Source organism: Corvus brachyrhynchos, unplaced genomic scaffold (genome assembly GCF_000691975.1).
Source record: "Corvus brachyrhynchos isolate BGI_N302 unplaced genomic scaffold, ASM69197v1 scaffold56, whole genome shotgun sequence".
NCBI lineage: Eukaryota > Metazoa > Chordata > Aves > Passeriformes > Corvidae > Corvus > Corvus brachyrhynchos.
Window position 1 is genome coordinate 6,685,664 of NW_008238664.1, and position 17,785 is coordinate 6,703,448.

Here is a 17,785-nt window from a genome sequence, read left to right on the forward strand (position 1 = left end):
TATACAGAAAGGCAGCAGACTTCAATGAACTGGCAAAGAAACTTAAACTGAGGAGCATCTGCCTGCTACGTGTTGATTGTGACTGTCACTTAAACCCTACCTAAGCAGAGTTTAAAATTGAAGAGGAGCTGTCTTTGAAAATAATAGACTTCCTTAATGGTAGCTCTTTTATGATTCATAGCTGCTCATTTTAAAGTGTAAAAACACCTAGATGTTTACAGAGATTGAGAGGGATTATGTGCTCTGGGGAGTTGTCCCTCACTTTTTTTCTCATTTGCACCATTTCTTTAAAGATACTTTAAAGTATGGGATGCTTCTCTCCAGATGAAAAGCCTGTTCCATCAGGCCAGCACCCCTGGAGGCAGCCGAAGATTACCCGGCTGTCTGAAACTTTGGAGTCAGGTTATTGTCTTATCTCTGTATTGTTGTCTGCCGGTTTTATTCTCCCAATAGTAATGAAAGCCACACAAGGATATGAGTCATGATTTCCTGTAGCTCTGCCACCCACCTGTAACACGAGTAAGGAGGACTACCCGGGTAGGGAGTTCTCAGTTTCAATTGCAATTTCTACACTAAAAGCAGTAGTAATGCTGTTTAATGAGGTAAGAGAGTCTGGAAGTAATTCTCAGAAGTACAAAAGGTAATGTGCCACAGATTTGCTCTCGCTCAGGGTTTCTCTTGTGGATGCTGACCTAGGACAAGACAAACACTCTCGGTGTCCTTGAGAGCAGACTCAGGCAGACTGCTGGCTAGAGGAGCCTTGGTCACTTGCCATGGTGATATTTTCTAGTTTTTAGTGAAATATAAATATTGTAATAATTATAGGAAACTTATTTTTATTAAATACTGTAATATATTTGAAATTATTATAGTTACTGTTCAGGCAACAACTGTCAAGGAACGTTCATCCCCCGGTTCATTCAAGGAGAATTTCACGTAATACATATATGTAGATGGCAAAGCGACCTTCTAGAAGTTATAAAGACATACAACATAATATTTGGCTGTGACCTTGAAGAAATGTTTTTCTTTTTTGTTCCTCCTTTCACTTTCAGACTGATTTTACCAAAACTCTAATTTCCTAACCAGGTGTTTTAATGCCTCTCAGCACTTTGGAAACTGCTTCTACTTATATAAGTTCCACACCTAGGTAAGTCACGTTATCACAGACAGCTGAGGGTGATCGCATAAAGAAATTACCACATTTTTAACATTCATACAAGCTTACGATCAGAATAGTCAGAAGAATACTTTGCATGTGCAGTTCAGCATTTTCATACTTCCATGATTTTATTTCCAAGCCAAATTGCCTTCAAAAAAGCAAAGCACATATTTATCACCGAGAATTAACTACATACTGAACTTGCAGATTCAACACAAAGCTGCTTTTGATTTGCCACAGCATTAAAAATAGCATCTGAAAAATTACATATGAAAACTGATTTTCCATACATGAATAATTTAAATAGACAAATGAAATTTTATAAAACTATTTTCTTTCCACCTCAAGTTGTATTTTGAGAAGACATATGAAGTGTGAAGTTTCTGAGCATATTAAAGCAAGTGTAGAATAGGAGCAATAGAAATGACAAATTTAAGAATAGAGAAGACACTACATACCAGAAATGCTTGTGAAAACAAGCTACATTTTCTGTATAAGTTCTATTTCAAATGTCATTTTTCTGACCTTAAAAGAATTACCCCTGACATTGGTAAGTAATAGTACAGTCTACTCTTATCTGAACACTCCCTCACTGTTTTAAGAGACTGAGTTATTCTTAGTGTCATGCTGATTTCTAGTCTTCCACAGTACTTAGCATTTTACAAATCTGAAAATATCTTGCCTTGAATGCCTGTGAAGTGGAGCAAGACAAGTCATGCTCAGAGGTGAGGAAGGGAAAAGTGGAAAACAGCAGTACTTTACCAGTAGTCTGGTAGTCCTGTAAGGCCCATCACATTAATGGGTAGATGGGAAGGGAAAATACTCTGTAGGGAACGAGAACGTGCAGAATGAAAAGTGGACACAGTGATGAAACCTGCTTGAGAATAACTGGCTAAACTGAGTGGGGAGTCTTGTAAAGCCTGCCTCAGAAATTACTTTGTTGTGACCAGAAAATAGCTCTTCTGCCTTTAAATGCTGGGGAAAACCACCATAATTTTATATAGACAGCTTCTCAGTTTGTTCAGTAATGACTAAGTTCAGCACATGTGGCATCATGAATAAGTCAGACAAAAGTAAGACTGAATTGGTAGAATGAAAACACTAGGATAATCACCGGTATGGGAATATACCAGGCAGTTTATGACTTGGTTTATCAGGTTTTGTAATTTAATTTTTGTAACATTTTCTTAGAGACAGCTTTCACTCACGGATTCATGAGATACAATGACATCATGTGATATGAGTTAATTTACCAGTTCTGCAAAGTAGGATATTGAGTTTTGTCATGTAGTGGCTCCCCATGTAATGACCTCACCCATTAATGTAAGGCAAGAAAAAGACTTTGAGTAGCTTTAGAGTAGACAGGCATAATGATCCCATCATGCTTAAGAAGGACAAAATCATCAAAGAAAATTGTAGCTGTTACAATGAGCAATGCAGCTGGTGGAATCTGAGCATGGTTCTTTTTTACATGATGTAAACAATGTCAACATTATTACATGTAATCTTAAAATGTTACCTTATATAATTCTGCACTGCTGTGTGTTTTTTCACGGAACTGACCACACGGAAGTTGCTTACAGTGATCAAGGAGCAGATGGTGGAGTCTAAGGCTCATCAATCATCTCCAGTTAAGGACCAGCTTAAAGTGTGCTTTAAGGACTGCAAAAAACTCAGTGCAATTCCTAGGTTCATGGAAGTGCAATTCAGACACAACAGCATACATAGTATCCCACTTTTTAGTTCGATTCGGCTGTATCTGAGAATCGAACTCTCAGACAGCATATTTCCTGTTCAAATAACTGGAGACCCAGGGTCTTGAAGATGTAATGTAAAAAACATATTAAAGACCATTATTTATTTTACTGGATTATTTTAAAATCTCCTGAAGAATTACTAAGAATAATACAATGTGGAGCAACTAAGCACAATTCTATGTCTAAGCATGAATTGAAACAGAAATTCTTCTTTTTATTTGAAGAATACACCGTGTCTTCTCAAAAGTTGCAGCTCTTACTAAATATAGACATTACTTTTATTTTTAAATCTTTAAATAGATGCTAGTGTAATTCATCAATTAAGCAAGACCTATAAGGAATTTAGGAGCTGTCCCTTGCCCAGAGATGTGAAATGCCTGCTTTTTTTGTTCCAAATGAAAGTTTAAACTCTACAAAGTCAAAGGTAACCTTTCAGTGTGTGGCTAAATGTGATTACAGGGCCAAAACCAGAGTTGTTTCAAATTCTGCAAAAGGACTTGAGCAACTGGACTCTATCAGTCTCTCTGGGATGCTAATAGGCTCATCTAATAAAGAATGAAGTATCTCCTATGACATGGATCTTTTACAAGTTTAGCTGAATATAACAATACTGCAGTTCCTACTGATGTCATATACCTAATTTGAAGAATAGCATAATAGAGTAACTAATGTTAAATAAGTTGAGAATGACAAATGATGAAAAGCAGCCATCAGTCACCAATAACAATGTTTTGGGGATCCTGGAAGTATGGAGGATCCAAAAGACTCCTTTTGACCCAGATACAGCTGCAAAACAGCACTAATAGCTACAGAGAAACAGACTAGTAATTAGTGGGGTAAGATAGTAATGCAGAGTTATCTGCATAAGCTGGAAAACGAAGCCAATCTGAACCAAATGTATTTTTGTAGAACAAAAGGTAGACCGTCTCTTCCAAAGGATAGAATGTATTCTGGAAAATACCAGTTCTGGAAAAACCCTAGATGTCATGTCACAGTCAAGAACCAGTTTAATGCAAGGTTCCCCTGTGATAATATGGCAAAAAGGGTGAATGTAGTCTTTGAGTACCCATGAAGGAGAACAGCAAACAGCACTATGGAGAAGCATGTTTCAATGTTATATACAGTGATAAATTATGCCCAGTGCTAAACAGCCACGTTTTCAAAAAAAATCTGTTGACAAACTAACTGCCAGTTTTCCAGTCTGCAAAACACCTTTACAAGGGAAGCTGTCTTTCATACAAACAGGAATTGACTTGCTGCACTTTATGCATACCTAAACATGAAAAAAAACCCCAAAGCACCCAAAGAAAACCACCAAAAAACCAAACCAAACCAAAGAATGCCAGGCTTTAGTGGCTAACAGCAATGATGAACACGGGAAGAATTAATTTTAGAAGAGGCTAAACAAGTTAAATTTAGAATTAAGATAAAATTTCTAAAAGAGCAAATGTGATTTAACCATTTGAATAAATTGCAAAATAAAACTATGGATTTTTCATTATCCAGTCTTCAAATTAGGACTCTTAAGTTTTTCTGGCAAATGTTTTATGGTAAGTCAAGTTAGCTACTGGATTCAACACTGGTGAAATCTACCATCTTGCTCTATATAATGTCAGGCCAGGTTGTCTAGCAGTTGATTAATGACTTGATTTTAAGGTTACTGGTAACACTTTCATGCAATGAATAGATTGAAAGGGAAGAGGGAAATCTGGAAATGAAACTTCAAAAAAAGTGAGTGGAAGTTACTTCTGGAGATAATACAGAGGAAAAATGGTAAAAGAGTAAACCAGTGGGCAAAATCTAGATGTTTTCTTCAATGTATGTGTAGCTCCCATATAGTGAAGCTACATGTAGCAACAGCCATATAGGTAATTGTTTGTGTCTGAGTACCTAATAGCCAAGTTCCTCATTCACGCTTAGACAGCTCTCTTATGACAATCAATGCACCACCTTCAAGCTGAGGGAACCACATAAACCTAAAGGCCTGCTACAGTCCAGAGCTGGAATGTGACATGACTTTTCTTTCACGGTGAACTTGCTACCTCCAGTTTAATTCACTTAGATGTTACTGTCAAGCTGTTGTTCAGGTATTAACAAGTTTAATTCAAGGCTGACTTTCTTATCCATCAGGAATGGGTCAGCACCCAATTAAAAGCAGTTACACACTGTTTGGGGCTTGCCTTTCTCTGCTAGTCACTATTAATGCTATGATTGCTGGCACAATGCCTTCTGTGCATTCTCTGTAGCTTATTTTTCCAGAATCAGATGCTTATTCAGAGTATAAGAATTAACTGTAATTTCCATACTCTTCCTTGAAATTATAATGATGCAGCAATTGCTTTCTGCCGTAGTCTTCCTTTTACTACATTATCCGAAATGCCACTGTTTCAATTGTATACTCACTTGCTCCTGACTCAATACATTTACCCACTTCCCTGACTCTGCACATGCATTCTTCACTGACTGCTTGTTCTAATAGGTCACTTTTCTTGTTTTCCTCCACACCTACCTTCACTCCTAAACATCCTATTTAGAGTACCCTGACTCTTTAAATTTCCACAGTTTAGGGAAATATGGAAATGGACAGGGATAAAATTTTATCTGTTCTTTACTACCTTTCATTTCTGTATCAGCTAAGGCAACTTCTCATCTCTATTCTTTGAATATGACCTCAGATTAAACAATGGAACATACATTCTAGATGTATTTCTAAGATAAAATAAACACCAGTATTTCAGTACTTTTCTTGTTCTGCATTTTAATAGTACCTACATATCAGTTCTATTACCAAGACCTAAATGCTAAGACAGTATGTAAAATACCTTATTTCATCACTGCTCAAGGCAAAGCCCCGCAGTCCCCTGTTATATCTCAAATGATAAAAGCTTTATTACCAGTCAATAAAATGCACTGTGCTAAACCCCATGTTATTTAGCGTATCATTATGACATTATGGCTACAGTAAATAAAGGTGAGGTTTTAAAAAACTTCTTCACTGGTCACAGACGAGAATTTAAAATTGGCCCTCAAGTTCTTATGCTGCAGTAATCACACTTATTTCAGAAGATTCAACCAACAGGTAAAATGGTCTGTAATGGATTTGGATTCTCTGCAGCTGTCCTGCAGGTTAATCTTCAATAAAGGGAGTAATTAGATGCATTTAACATCTGCTACAAAGCCACCAACATGATTTTTTGAAGCTTTGTACCAAGATTCATAATTGTATTCCCAATCTGTTTCCAAGTGAGTTAAACTGAGATGGAAAAGAAAAATGCCATTTACAAGTGAAAAGTGTTTTGTAGCTGCTTTCAGTGAAAATACTGCTCCTTTCACACCTCTTTTGAATGAGTGTAACATTGCCCCTGCTGAAAGGCTCATTGTTGCTAGTGTGATGGATCAGTTTCTAGATATAAATGCAAGTAACCACAACTATCAATGTACTTGTAGACATCTGAATGATGATACCCACATTTTTTCTTAAAGCAGTAAAACCAGACACATTATATGGCAGAAAGGTGTGCATGTTTGATATACACCCAGCTGCCTTAGTTTCAGCAACCTACCATAAGATCAGGACCAAGGCCACTGGCTTGCCTTTGACTGATTAATGAACATGCACTTAACCAGCCACAAACCTGCCCTCTTCCACAGCAAAATGAATACACTACTTCAACTTCTGCAGTATGAAACAACACAGACCAATGAGACATTCAACTGTAGATTCAAATAAGAGCTTTAATCAGTGTGCAGACAGTAGAGAAGATGGTGTTCTGAATTCCCCTCAAAAGATAAAAAAATACTCCTTAAGTATTTTACAAATCTATAAAATATAAAGTTTCCTGTTACAAATAATATACAGATGTTTTTTACTACAAATGTGCAACACATTTTTATGTCACGACTGTTGCCTTCTCTTAGAATCATGTATTCCCTGAACTGTTCTCCTTAAAAAAACAGGAGAGTATAATAAATCCAAAAGTATAATGAATATATTGCTCATGACAGTGGTAAATGCTGAAGAAAATTATTCAAAAGATCTTTTTATCCATCAGATTGCTAAACTAAATAGATTTCTCATGTGAACTATATTAACATGAATAAATTTTTTTTTGAGTGTTAAATTTCAAAGCGAGATTGAAAAACACAGTCTCCATGCTCTGAAAAAGATGATAAGAGAGAAAACGATCCTTACAGACAAAAAAAACCCCACCCAAATTAAGGTATTGGTAATCGAAATTCATCCAGAAAAGGATACTCCTCAGAATATGGTTTGTATTTTACCCTAGACAGGTAATCTATAGAAGTCCTAATGGAGAGACTTTTCACAAGGACAAGAGGGAATGGTTTCAGATTGAGAGTAGGTTTAGCTTAGGTATCAGGAAGAAATTCTTTACTATGAGAGTGGTGAGGCACTGGAACAAGTTATCCAGAGCAGCTGTGGATGGCCCATCCCTTGAAGTGTTTAAGGCCAGGTTGGATGAAGCTCTGAGCAACCTGAGCAGATCTGAGTGTACCTGCCCATGGCAGATTGGAACTAGATGATCTTTAAAGTCCCTTCCAACCCAAGCCATTTTATGACTACATGATTTTATGTTACATATTTTGTATTATCTGGTACCATAGTGCCTAGCAGTATCACTGTCACCATCTCTATTTGCCACATTTCATCACTTGCTGAAGTAGGCTTGTCTCAGTCACATAACAAATGATTCTTCTGCAGAGGCCAGAAGGCTTGCTGGAAAAAAACCCCCACCATGCAGTTCAGTAACTCTTGTGGAGGAATCTGGGGAACATTTGAGGAGCACTTTGATTTTGTGGACAGTTGAAATTACTATTGAAAAAATGAAACTTTGAGGAACAGAGTAGTGCAACAGAAAAAGCACCAATAAAGTTTTAACTAAAAAACCAAAACCCACCAACTTGCTGAATGTTTTGAATCTCACTGCAAGACACTCTTCCTCAGCTGGGTCAACCTGCTTGAATGTCTAAAGTCCTGCAAGGAAGGAGATACCCAGAAGGCATAGGAGAAACCAAGACCCTTGTCTTGCAGCCAGACATACAGTAGCAACTGACCTGGTTCATTTTGTGACACTGACTTAAACAGGGACTCTGTTCTCCTTGGCCCACTTTTTCATGATGCGAACAATGTATTCTACTTGAGAATTACCAGTGCTCTTCAGAAGGTCCAGCACTTCCCGTAGAGTATCTCTACAAAGGTGAAAAGCAAAGATTTAAGTGAGGGTTAGACCAAATTGATACCAAAAAGTGCTCACATCAAACTATTTCACAAAACATGGTCCTCTGAGACAGAGAGGTCCATTCATCTGCAGTGCCGGAACTGGTTAAAATGCACACTAGATGCAATCCCAGAGACAAAAAAGCAGCCAATGAAAATGTCTTGTGTACAGCTGTAAAGAAATTATAAGTTAAAAAAACCCCAAACCAGCAAAATGTAATTAGTTTTGTGTATGCATATGTGTGTATTTATATATATAACCTCACTCTTGCAAAATAATTCCCCAGAGCAACCAAAACTTAAAAAAAAATCTTTAATGTTATTTGCTAGTCTTTAGTATGGCAACATCTAGCTTAATGCTGCCAAAGCATGTTACACATAACACAATACACAAATACAATACACATAAACACAAATAACATGGAAATCAACATTCCTAATGGGATAAACCTATTATTATTAAACCTATATAAATCCTGCCACTGTTTGCCAGCTAGTTTACAGTAAGAGCTTAATTGTACATTTTGAAAAACAGGCAAGCTATGTGTATTTTTCTGCATCTGCCGCAGTGACTGCTAAAAGGACACTTGAAAGTTATAGTAGTTAATGAGATTATTCCAGCAGAGAAGTGAATAGAAGGAAGGTGTAAAAGCCAAGATACACACCTACCAGTCATGTAGGAAACAGCAACTTTGGCCAGAGGACAACGGCCATCTGGCATCACAGCAGAATATTCCCAAGGGAGCAGTTCTTAAATACAGCTTCACTACTCTCTCTCATTCCCCCATCCAGTGAAATGGGCCAAAAACAAAACTATCAGTAACACAGATGATTTCCTTTAAGCTTTCACCAAGTAAGTGTATTTGTCTGAGATGGTCAGTGTCTTCAGAAAGCAAATTTTAATGAAAACACAGTCTCGTCTACTCACTGTTTAGAGAAATCATGTCCTCTCTACAGTGTTGAGTAAATGTTTTCTTAGTTCTGTTCTATGCACCTTAAAATGTCATGTGATAATTTTCCACTCTTACACCATCCACATGAAACGAGGTTGTTTTCCCCCAGTTCATGAACATACTACTACATTTATAACCTAGCTTTTCCTAGTATGATGACTAATGTATTTTGGTATTTTATAGTCCATAGCACTTGCTGGTAAGTTATTCTCCACCATATATTCTATAACTGTTGGTGTGGAAGATACACTTCAAGTTGAAGACTGCATATGGAGCCTCTGGACAGAGTGTCTATTCTCTGAAAGGTCAATAAAAAAATGGAAGATGATATGTAGTCCTAAAGCTGAGATTATGATTCTGGCTTACAGCTAGCTGAAAATAGGAAAAGAGCAGAATAAATTCAGATACAACACAGAATACTCACTTTGCTTCTCGGCCAGCTAGGATCATTTGAAATACACCCACACAGGCACCTCTCTTGCCTTCCCAGTATTCAGGATTATTGTCCAGTCTCTCCAGAATATCAAACGCTTTGGCCGAATAGTAAAACTGACGCATCTGCACAGGAAGTGAAACATTATTCCTGACCACCTTTCAGAAGGGGATTAAAAACACTGAGCTCAGTTTTCTGAAATCAGCAGCAGGTTGTAGAAGCAATGTGCATTTTCCTGTTTTTCTGCAGGCAGCAAGTGACACAGAACAGGGACATTTCAGTTGGGGAAATGGGGAAACAGGTGGTATTATAACACCTTTTTTTTGAGTTGCCCTTATCTAGTGTCGTACCAACTATACCAAAGCCCTTGACAGAGTATCAACCTCAAACTAGTCCAGACGTTTGAAAATGAAACCACATTTCCTCATGCAGACATGGTCACATATTTGTTTATGTAATGGGTTCAACTTTTTTTTTTTCCTTCACTGTTACAGTACAGTACAGTACAAAAGAAGATTCAGTGACTCTATAACCCAAAATTTTCCTTAGCATAGGAAAATCCAGTGTGTACCCTATCTTTTCTGCCTTAGGTTCTCTACTTGTAATCGGGAACCAGAAGCAAGTTGCTTGGCAACAGTCAATGCAAAAGGAGTGACCAGATTAACTGTGGCTTTTGAAGTCAGTATATCTCATGTGGGCTGTATGAGTGTTCTCCACTTGAGCAAGCCTGAATGACAATGTTGTTTGTAACTAGCATCTTCCCACGAGAGAGGACAGAAGGTAGACTGAGCACAACCTCCCATCCTTTGGTAGCTGGAAGCCTGCAGAGAAAAAAGTGCAGCCTGTGGGAGCTACATTTGGAAACTTTAGTCAGAGAAACACTGGTACTACAGGATGAGTAATAATTCTCTTTTTTTCACATAAATGTTGATTTTAACCACTGGTGACTAACAAACACTTAAATGGATGGGAATAAGGATAGTGAGTAAGAACAGTATCAGATGTGTCAGCTAAAAGGAAAAATTTGAACACTGATCTATCCAAATTAGTATCTGATCTAGTTCCATTAAGCAGGTACAGGTTTAATATTCTTCTATCTGACATAAAAGTAGGAAATGCTTCACCCCAAGTCATGTGCTGCTCCCCATATGGACAAGATGGGCAACTGCATAAAAAGGATCAAGAAATTAGGATGAAATCCTGCATGCCAGCTTCCTCACTGAACAACTTGTATCAGCACAGCAACGAGGCATCCAGCTACACCAAGTCTCAGGACACTGTTGACCTTGTTCCATCCATGCTCATTGTGTTTTTTGTCGAGCAAAGCCTAATGCAACTGCTTTCTTAAGCTACATCTCTGGTGCTGTCTGTGGACCTCCAATATAATGTAATGTTTCAGAAACAATTGAAGAATGCTACATAAAATCAAACAACATGGACCTTGCCATTTCGTGCAAGAGGTACAAACAGCTGCTAGTGTAGAAAGACAAATTATAATACTAAAGTAACAATTTTGGAGCAGTCATTTATGGCCATATGTAGACACATAATTAGGCTGCAAAATTCAGTTCTATAAATCCAGTTTTTAAGAGCTCTAGATAAATCCAAAATGTGGAGCTGCTTCTCCTCATCAGGACAAGAAGGTTTTGAGAAGAATTTAGACAACGCAATCAACTGATTTAAGTGAGATTTTAAACGATCTAGAGAGAGATTTTACATGAGGTCTGATTGTCAAGTTGCTTTCACAAATTGCACCTATGGGAAACACCAGAGGCATAGCCACTTGCTTGAGCAACTAGACTTTTAGGGTGAGATGGTAACTGAGTACTTGAAAGATGTACAAGAGATAATTCTTTCAGTTTTAGAATAATGCTTTTGAGATCACAAGGAGTATCTCCCATTCCCATTACAAGCTTTAAGGAAAACATAATACTGTCCCGACTTAAAAAAAAAATAGCGGCACGAGGCATCTTGCTGAATCTATGCTAGATTTTTTTCCTTACAAGTTTTTTGTCATTTCTACCCATAATGAATCCCTAGTAGGAGAAGAAACTGTTATCATTCTTGATAGCTCAAGCATGCAGTAATTTACCAATGTTTTAATCGATGGGTTCTCTACCAAAAAGGCCTGTAGGTTAAAATACTGACTAATCCTTGCCAACTCATTCATATTATTAGACATCCTGCTGTTATAAAAGAAGTTCACTAGTCATGACAATGATAAAAGTATCCAAAGTATCCAAAAAATGACTGTTGGTACAATCACTGAATTAACAAGTCATACACCAAGCTCTAAAGAGAAAACTCACTTTGTAACAATCATTTGCAATGAGCTGCAAAAGGTTAAAGGAGTCCCCTGAGGTCTCCATCTTCAGATAGAGCTTCCAGGCCAGCTGTGGTTTCTTATTCATAATATCTGCAATAACAAGAAAAAGCTGGAATTGTGAAAAGAGTATGCCACACACAATATTCAGTGGCAGGTGGAACAGATATTCCTGTATTTCTTTGTTTAATGTAAATGCATGCCTCAGCCATGAGCATGAGGCTGGGAAGGGAAACTTCTCCTTATCTTCTGTCTTACTAGTGGTAACAGCCAATTCAGCAGAGAATACCAATGTCAAAAGGAATAATTATGGTGTTTACATCTTAATTTATATTTCACAGATAAGCAATAAGAGCAACTCTCATGATTTCAGATGTGATTAAGGAACAGAATGGAAAGCATCAGAGGAGCTTTTTATGCAGGACAATTAACTATGGCAATCCATTTAGATGGTAAGATTTAGGACTGTGTGTTCTTACACACAAAAAAACTTAATTGGCACCAAACTTAGGTCTTTAATACTTGGTGCCCATGTCAGTCTAAACACTCAATTCCTATGATTCATAACAAATCAAAAGGAGAGGGCAGAGGTTGAAGCCCCTCCAATCATAACAAAACTTATCATTACACATTTAGTAGAAAAAATGTTTCTAAATTCCTGAGATCCTGTGCTGGTTTTAAATTTGCATATATGACTAGAATTTTTCATTGGTCTTTAACCATCTGGTTAACCATTGGTCTTTAAACATCATTGCTACACACAATTAGAAATAAATGAATCTGAATCTTCCATCTCGATGAGTAGAAATTCTGCTAGGGTGTTTAAACACAAAGGTTCTATTTCCTGGCGATAAGAAGCCATTCTCTTGAATCTGAGGCTGGTATTTGTAATTCCAGGCTCATTCAAACAGTGGGAGAGAAGAAAATTAAATTAAGTTTTCCTTTCTTTTTCAAGTCTTAACAGCTGTTCAGAGAGTACCTGGCTATTCACACATGGATGAGTCTTTTTCAAAAGAGGGACTGTTTAGCTTGTTATATTTGTGCCCACTGTGTCTATACTTATATTGCAGGTAGAATGGGTGGTAATCAACAATAAACATGTAACACCAAATCACAGAATTTATAGACACTTCTCATTTAGGAGGCAGCAAGACATCAAATTGGATTTATCTCTCATCAGCTTGAGATACCATACACAGTGGTAAACAGCCAGTTCTCAATTTCCAACACCAATCTATCTACCTAGAGCAATGCAGTTCTGTGCTAATCCAATGGTTTTTTACCTTCTCTTCAAGAAGAATTTGGTAGAAATAGAACTATAATACTAAACAAAAAATTACATTCTGTCATGCAGAAAAAGATGCACCTCTGGTACTTTTTTCCCCTCGGAAATATTTCAGCATTGAATTGTTTATGACTCAATCCCTAATTGTACTCTGACATTAATGTATCATAATGTGATCTGTTAGTAATTTGCATACTTGACACAAAAAGATAACTATATTCATCATTCCCATAAAAAATTCAAATAAAACATTCATATCTAAACCACTCAAACAGAATCAGGTACTGCAGCTTAAAGAAAAAGGAAATAAACTGACACATCCTAAACCAGAGTCATAGATAGGCATCCCTATGTGTGATGTGCCTGTCTGGAAAGACCATGTTAGGAGATGTTTACTGTATCTGCAATATGGCATAACATCCCAAAGCATACATATTTGCATTCCAGGTATAACTGCTGAAAATGGTTTGATAAGAAAACACTTTGCATAAAGGCACTGTAAGGAAAACGAATTAGCCTGGGGAGTCTCAGACTTGAGTCCTTAGAAAAGCCCACTTCTATACTATTTTGTATGTGGCACTGCAGCTGTCTCTGTACTGAGGTGTACTCTGCAGTGTTTTAAAAACTGGTTCAGAAAAAGTAAATAAGATTTGCTAGAGAGCACTAAACACAGCAAAAGTTTCCTGGCTTCAAGGAAATTCAAGGAAAGAACTCTTCTAAGAGTTTTCAGAAGAAAAAAACATGCTGGAGATTATAAAGGATATCCCTCAGACACAGGAGTTTGGACAACATGTAGAGTAACATGGTAGGAAGAAAAATACCATGTATGCTTGCCTGATTCTTCTCTTCCCTAGACATCTGACATTGGCTAACCTTGGAGGCAGACAGACCCTTGAGCCTGACCCAGTATGAATGCTTCTATTTTGTGTTTTACTCTGAACATTTTAGAGTTGTAACTCAGTCTTTTAAAACAGAAAGTCTTCACTCAAGCAATTGAGTAGACAATTGAGAAGAAAAAGGGTCACTGGTCAGGACAAAGCTGCATTGACAATACTGTAAAGCAGTGCACTGAAGCAGTAATTGCTTATAAAAGCCAGATGTATGAAAGGTGCAATAACCACCCACACTATAACTAGTGCAATCAGCTTTTCACTTTCATAGTCCTGAATCCACCTACAACATTAAATTCAATTAGGAAAGTGGATTGCCAAGACTGACGCAATAGAGGAAGATCTGTATTCTGCAATGTTGAGAGTAAAGTGACTCACAGCAGCGAGCCAGCCAGCTAAGGTAAACAAAATCACTTTTTATCTTCTCGCTCTGGATCAAAAGGAACACCTGCAGGAAGAAGGAAAATAAAAGATTATACATGCATGTACTTTTAAACAAACAGAAGGCAAACGTTCCTCATTTCAACACACAGATAAGGTTTAAGTCACACAAACAACTGTTCATGAGAAGAGTTTGGGTATGCAATTGCAGTGTAGGGGCATCCCTCTGTGTGGAGTAGGTGGAGGATTCACACAGTGCCCTGTTTGTCAAGGGACTTGTGCAGCTTCAGAACACCAAGCTGTGCAGAGGGTGCGGCCTGCCCTGAACAAGCGCCAGTGGGCGGCCATGCAACACAAACAGCACAAAGGAACACTGGGCCTGTGGGAAAAGCTATTTGGAATGTGTTTGTTTAGAAAGCAATGCAAGCAATTACATTAGCATCTTCTTGAAACACCAGAAGTTTCTCATACAGATGAGACTTTCCTCCCATACATGTCAGAGATCATTCCAGGTGTGCAATAAGCCATTTCTAACCATTTCAGTTTCAGTAAGGTTCTGAGGCAAAGCACTCATCTTTTGTACCTTACTGTACAAATACAGGTTTGCTCCATTCTACATAAAAAGGGTTGTGTGTGGGAAGTTATACATTTTAAAATGTACTCTGGCTTTGCTCAAAGAAAAAAAGCTATTTATGCCTCTCTCAAGTATATTTGTAACTATATGGGATGCTACTGGCAATAATCAAAATACCTTTATAGGAATAGATGTATGTACTGGAACAGTGAGTTACACAAATTACAGACATTTGTACTGCTTAAACATTGCTGATCCCCTAATTTGGGGGGGGGGGGAGAAGAAGGAGTAATAGGGAAGAAACAAAAAGAAAGCAGTGTTATCACTGTAAGTAGCACTTTATCATACATTTTATTTTATTATGTCCAGGGAGGTATGCTTTAAAATAACTTAGCAAGTGCTGTATGTAGATGTTTTACACGTTTATGAGACACTGGGGATGGCTGATCTTTATATGGAATTGTCATCACAACCCAAGATCAGACACGAGGCCAGATAAATCAATGTAATGACATAATTCTGGTATTTAAATGCATCACCTATATAACACAAGTTTCTATAGAACAACTTCTAAAAACATAAGAGGAAAAATGTAGATTAACAGCAGTTTACAGCTTTGTGTTTCTTTGTTGCCTAGTTGCTGCTAAAACTTACTTACAGAATTATCATTTTTATGGAATTTCAGGAATCAGCATAGCCTGCTAGCATAGTCTTGACAGATTTTCATGAGGCTAAGTGAATTGAAAGCTTGTTGAATTGAAATATATATCCATTTTCCTTCAGTCTTGGATGTTTTTCTTAAAGAGAGATGCAATTTTGGGTCACAGAAATTAAGGGGTAAGGGTGCTGGATGGGAGGGTTGGGATGCGGGGGGAGATGAGTTGTAAAACCAGGGGAGCTCTGTTATTGACAAACCTGGTTAGTTAAAAAGTTGGAAAGACTGGAAAAACAAAACAAAACATAAACCCCAAACCAACCAAACCTATATGATCCACTTTAGACTATGTGGTGTGGGATTTTCTTTGTGGCTTGTCTTCTTTTCTGGTCTTGTGGAAAATGTTGCTTCCATCTTCATAATAGCTATTTGCTTTTGCATATTTTAGTTGTAATTAAGTTTCTGCTGCACAGAGACATAAAAAGTACTGGGTGTAGAAGTTAATCACTTCCAGCTGCATCTGAATGCTGCTGAATAAGATAGTGAGCACTTCCTCTTTTCCGCCCACATATCCCAGAGGAAGAGGTTTTTTTTTTAAACACAAATTTCTAGGGACACCTAGAAGCTCTTAAGTATTCAGGGTCTTTTAGTTAGCATGCCCTACTCAGTCTGAACAAAAAGAGTGCCTGGGATCCCAGACAAAGCGTAGAAAATCTGATTAAGAGGCCATTCTTTGATCAATTAGAGGTAGCTGCAAGCACTCTTGTGATGCACCACAAGCAGCATGACTCCCTGTATACCTCACATTACAAGATTAGCAAGATAATCTTTTCTGAATAGTGTTCACTGAGAGTTTCAGTTCCTCTAAGAAGGGGAAGAAGATGTTCCACAGAACCTGCTTATTTTCAACCAACATGAAGGTCTGGGTGAAGAAAAGGAAGGAAATGGGAATATGAGGGAAAAGTTTCCATTGCTGTTTTTCAAATAAAATAAATACATACCTCTTCAGCTTCACTAAAATTGCCCATTGCAGCTTTGGCTTGGGCATAGTTGAAGTTAAAAGTGTCATTGTTGTAGAAGTAACTCTGAAAAATATGGACAACCCCCAAATAAATACAACAAAAAAACCTCCTCCCATGATATAATAACATTAAAAATACCACCCCCTCCCAACCCCAGTCTGAGTCAGACCATATAAAGACAATGGGAAGGAAAAAGAAAATCCCACATTAGGAACATATGGTATTTATAAACAGTGGGCAGAAAAATTATGGACTAGATTTTCCATCCTACATTTGTGACTACAAGCACCGCTGAAACATTCCACAACATTAGCTATGAGAGATCTGGAAAATGTTCCAAGCTCAAAATTGCAGTGGCAGCTTTTGTGGGTATAATTTTCACTTGGGGCATGTGAAGACATGCTGTGCTGCCATGGTCTCTTTCCCCTCCCAAGCACTTAGTTCACCACTAGGGTGGGTAAATAGGCAATTGACTTCCTTGAGTCTTTAAGGGGAAGAACAGTTTGTTTTTCCAAGACTTGTCAAGGTTTATCAAGAGATCCTGGGCATCTGGTTATGTGATGGATACTAATCTGACAAAATGGATCTCATGATGCAGGTGGAGCCACAGTACTGGGCTGTAGCAGGCAGCACACCAGGTAACAGGACTTCTTTAAGCAAGCCTTGCTTATCGGTATCCTTCTCACTAGTTGAAGTGCAACACTAAGTTTTTCTCTCCCATAACACTAGACATGACACATCTGGTTTAGGACACACCAGATTGAACTAGCTGTTATCTTTTCTGAAAAGCTACATGGGTCAAAGCAGGAAATGTAACTCTAGGTACAGGTTAGGTTGATATTTGGGGTTGACCTGATCACAGTCAGACTGAAGTATAACTCAGATGACCAAAAGTCAGCTGTGTTCTACATTCAGCACCATCCCACACTGCTGGACCAGTAGAGCTGGCAGAGGTAAGATAGAACACAATATCAGATGCAAGCACAAACGGGATTGAGGATTCCTGACCTGTGGATCATGCTTATGAAAGAGCATGGGAAAAAAGGAGGGTGGTTTATCCAATACCATTACTGCAGGAAAGCCTCCCGGGGTGCCTAACAGCAAGGTGTAGGGA

General features: G+C 37.9%; 1 protein-coding gene across 1 annotated transcript in view; it reads right to left on the reverse strand.

The window, feature by feature from the left end:
- Positions 1-1,271: 1,271 nt before the first annotated feature.
- TTC26 (tetratricopeptide repeat domain 26) overlaps positions 1,272-17,785 on the reverse strand; it is a 52,998-nt gene continuing 36,484 nt past the window's right edge. The window contains exons 13-17 of the mRNA XM_008636495.2: positions 16,651-16,734; positions 14,418-14,487; positions 11,851-11,957; positions 9,533-9,666; positions 1,272-8,127 (exon numbers count right to left, since the gene is read on the reverse strand). Coding sequence (XP_008634717.1) covers positions 8,016-8,127; positions 9,533-9,666; positions 11,851-11,957; positions 14,418-14,487; positions 16,651-16,734 — 507 coding nt within the window. The 3' untranslated portion in view covers positions 1,272-8,015. The remainder of the gene's footprint in view (positions 8,128-9,532; positions 9,667-11,850; positions 11,958-14,417; positions 14,488-16,650; positions 16,735-17,785) is intronic.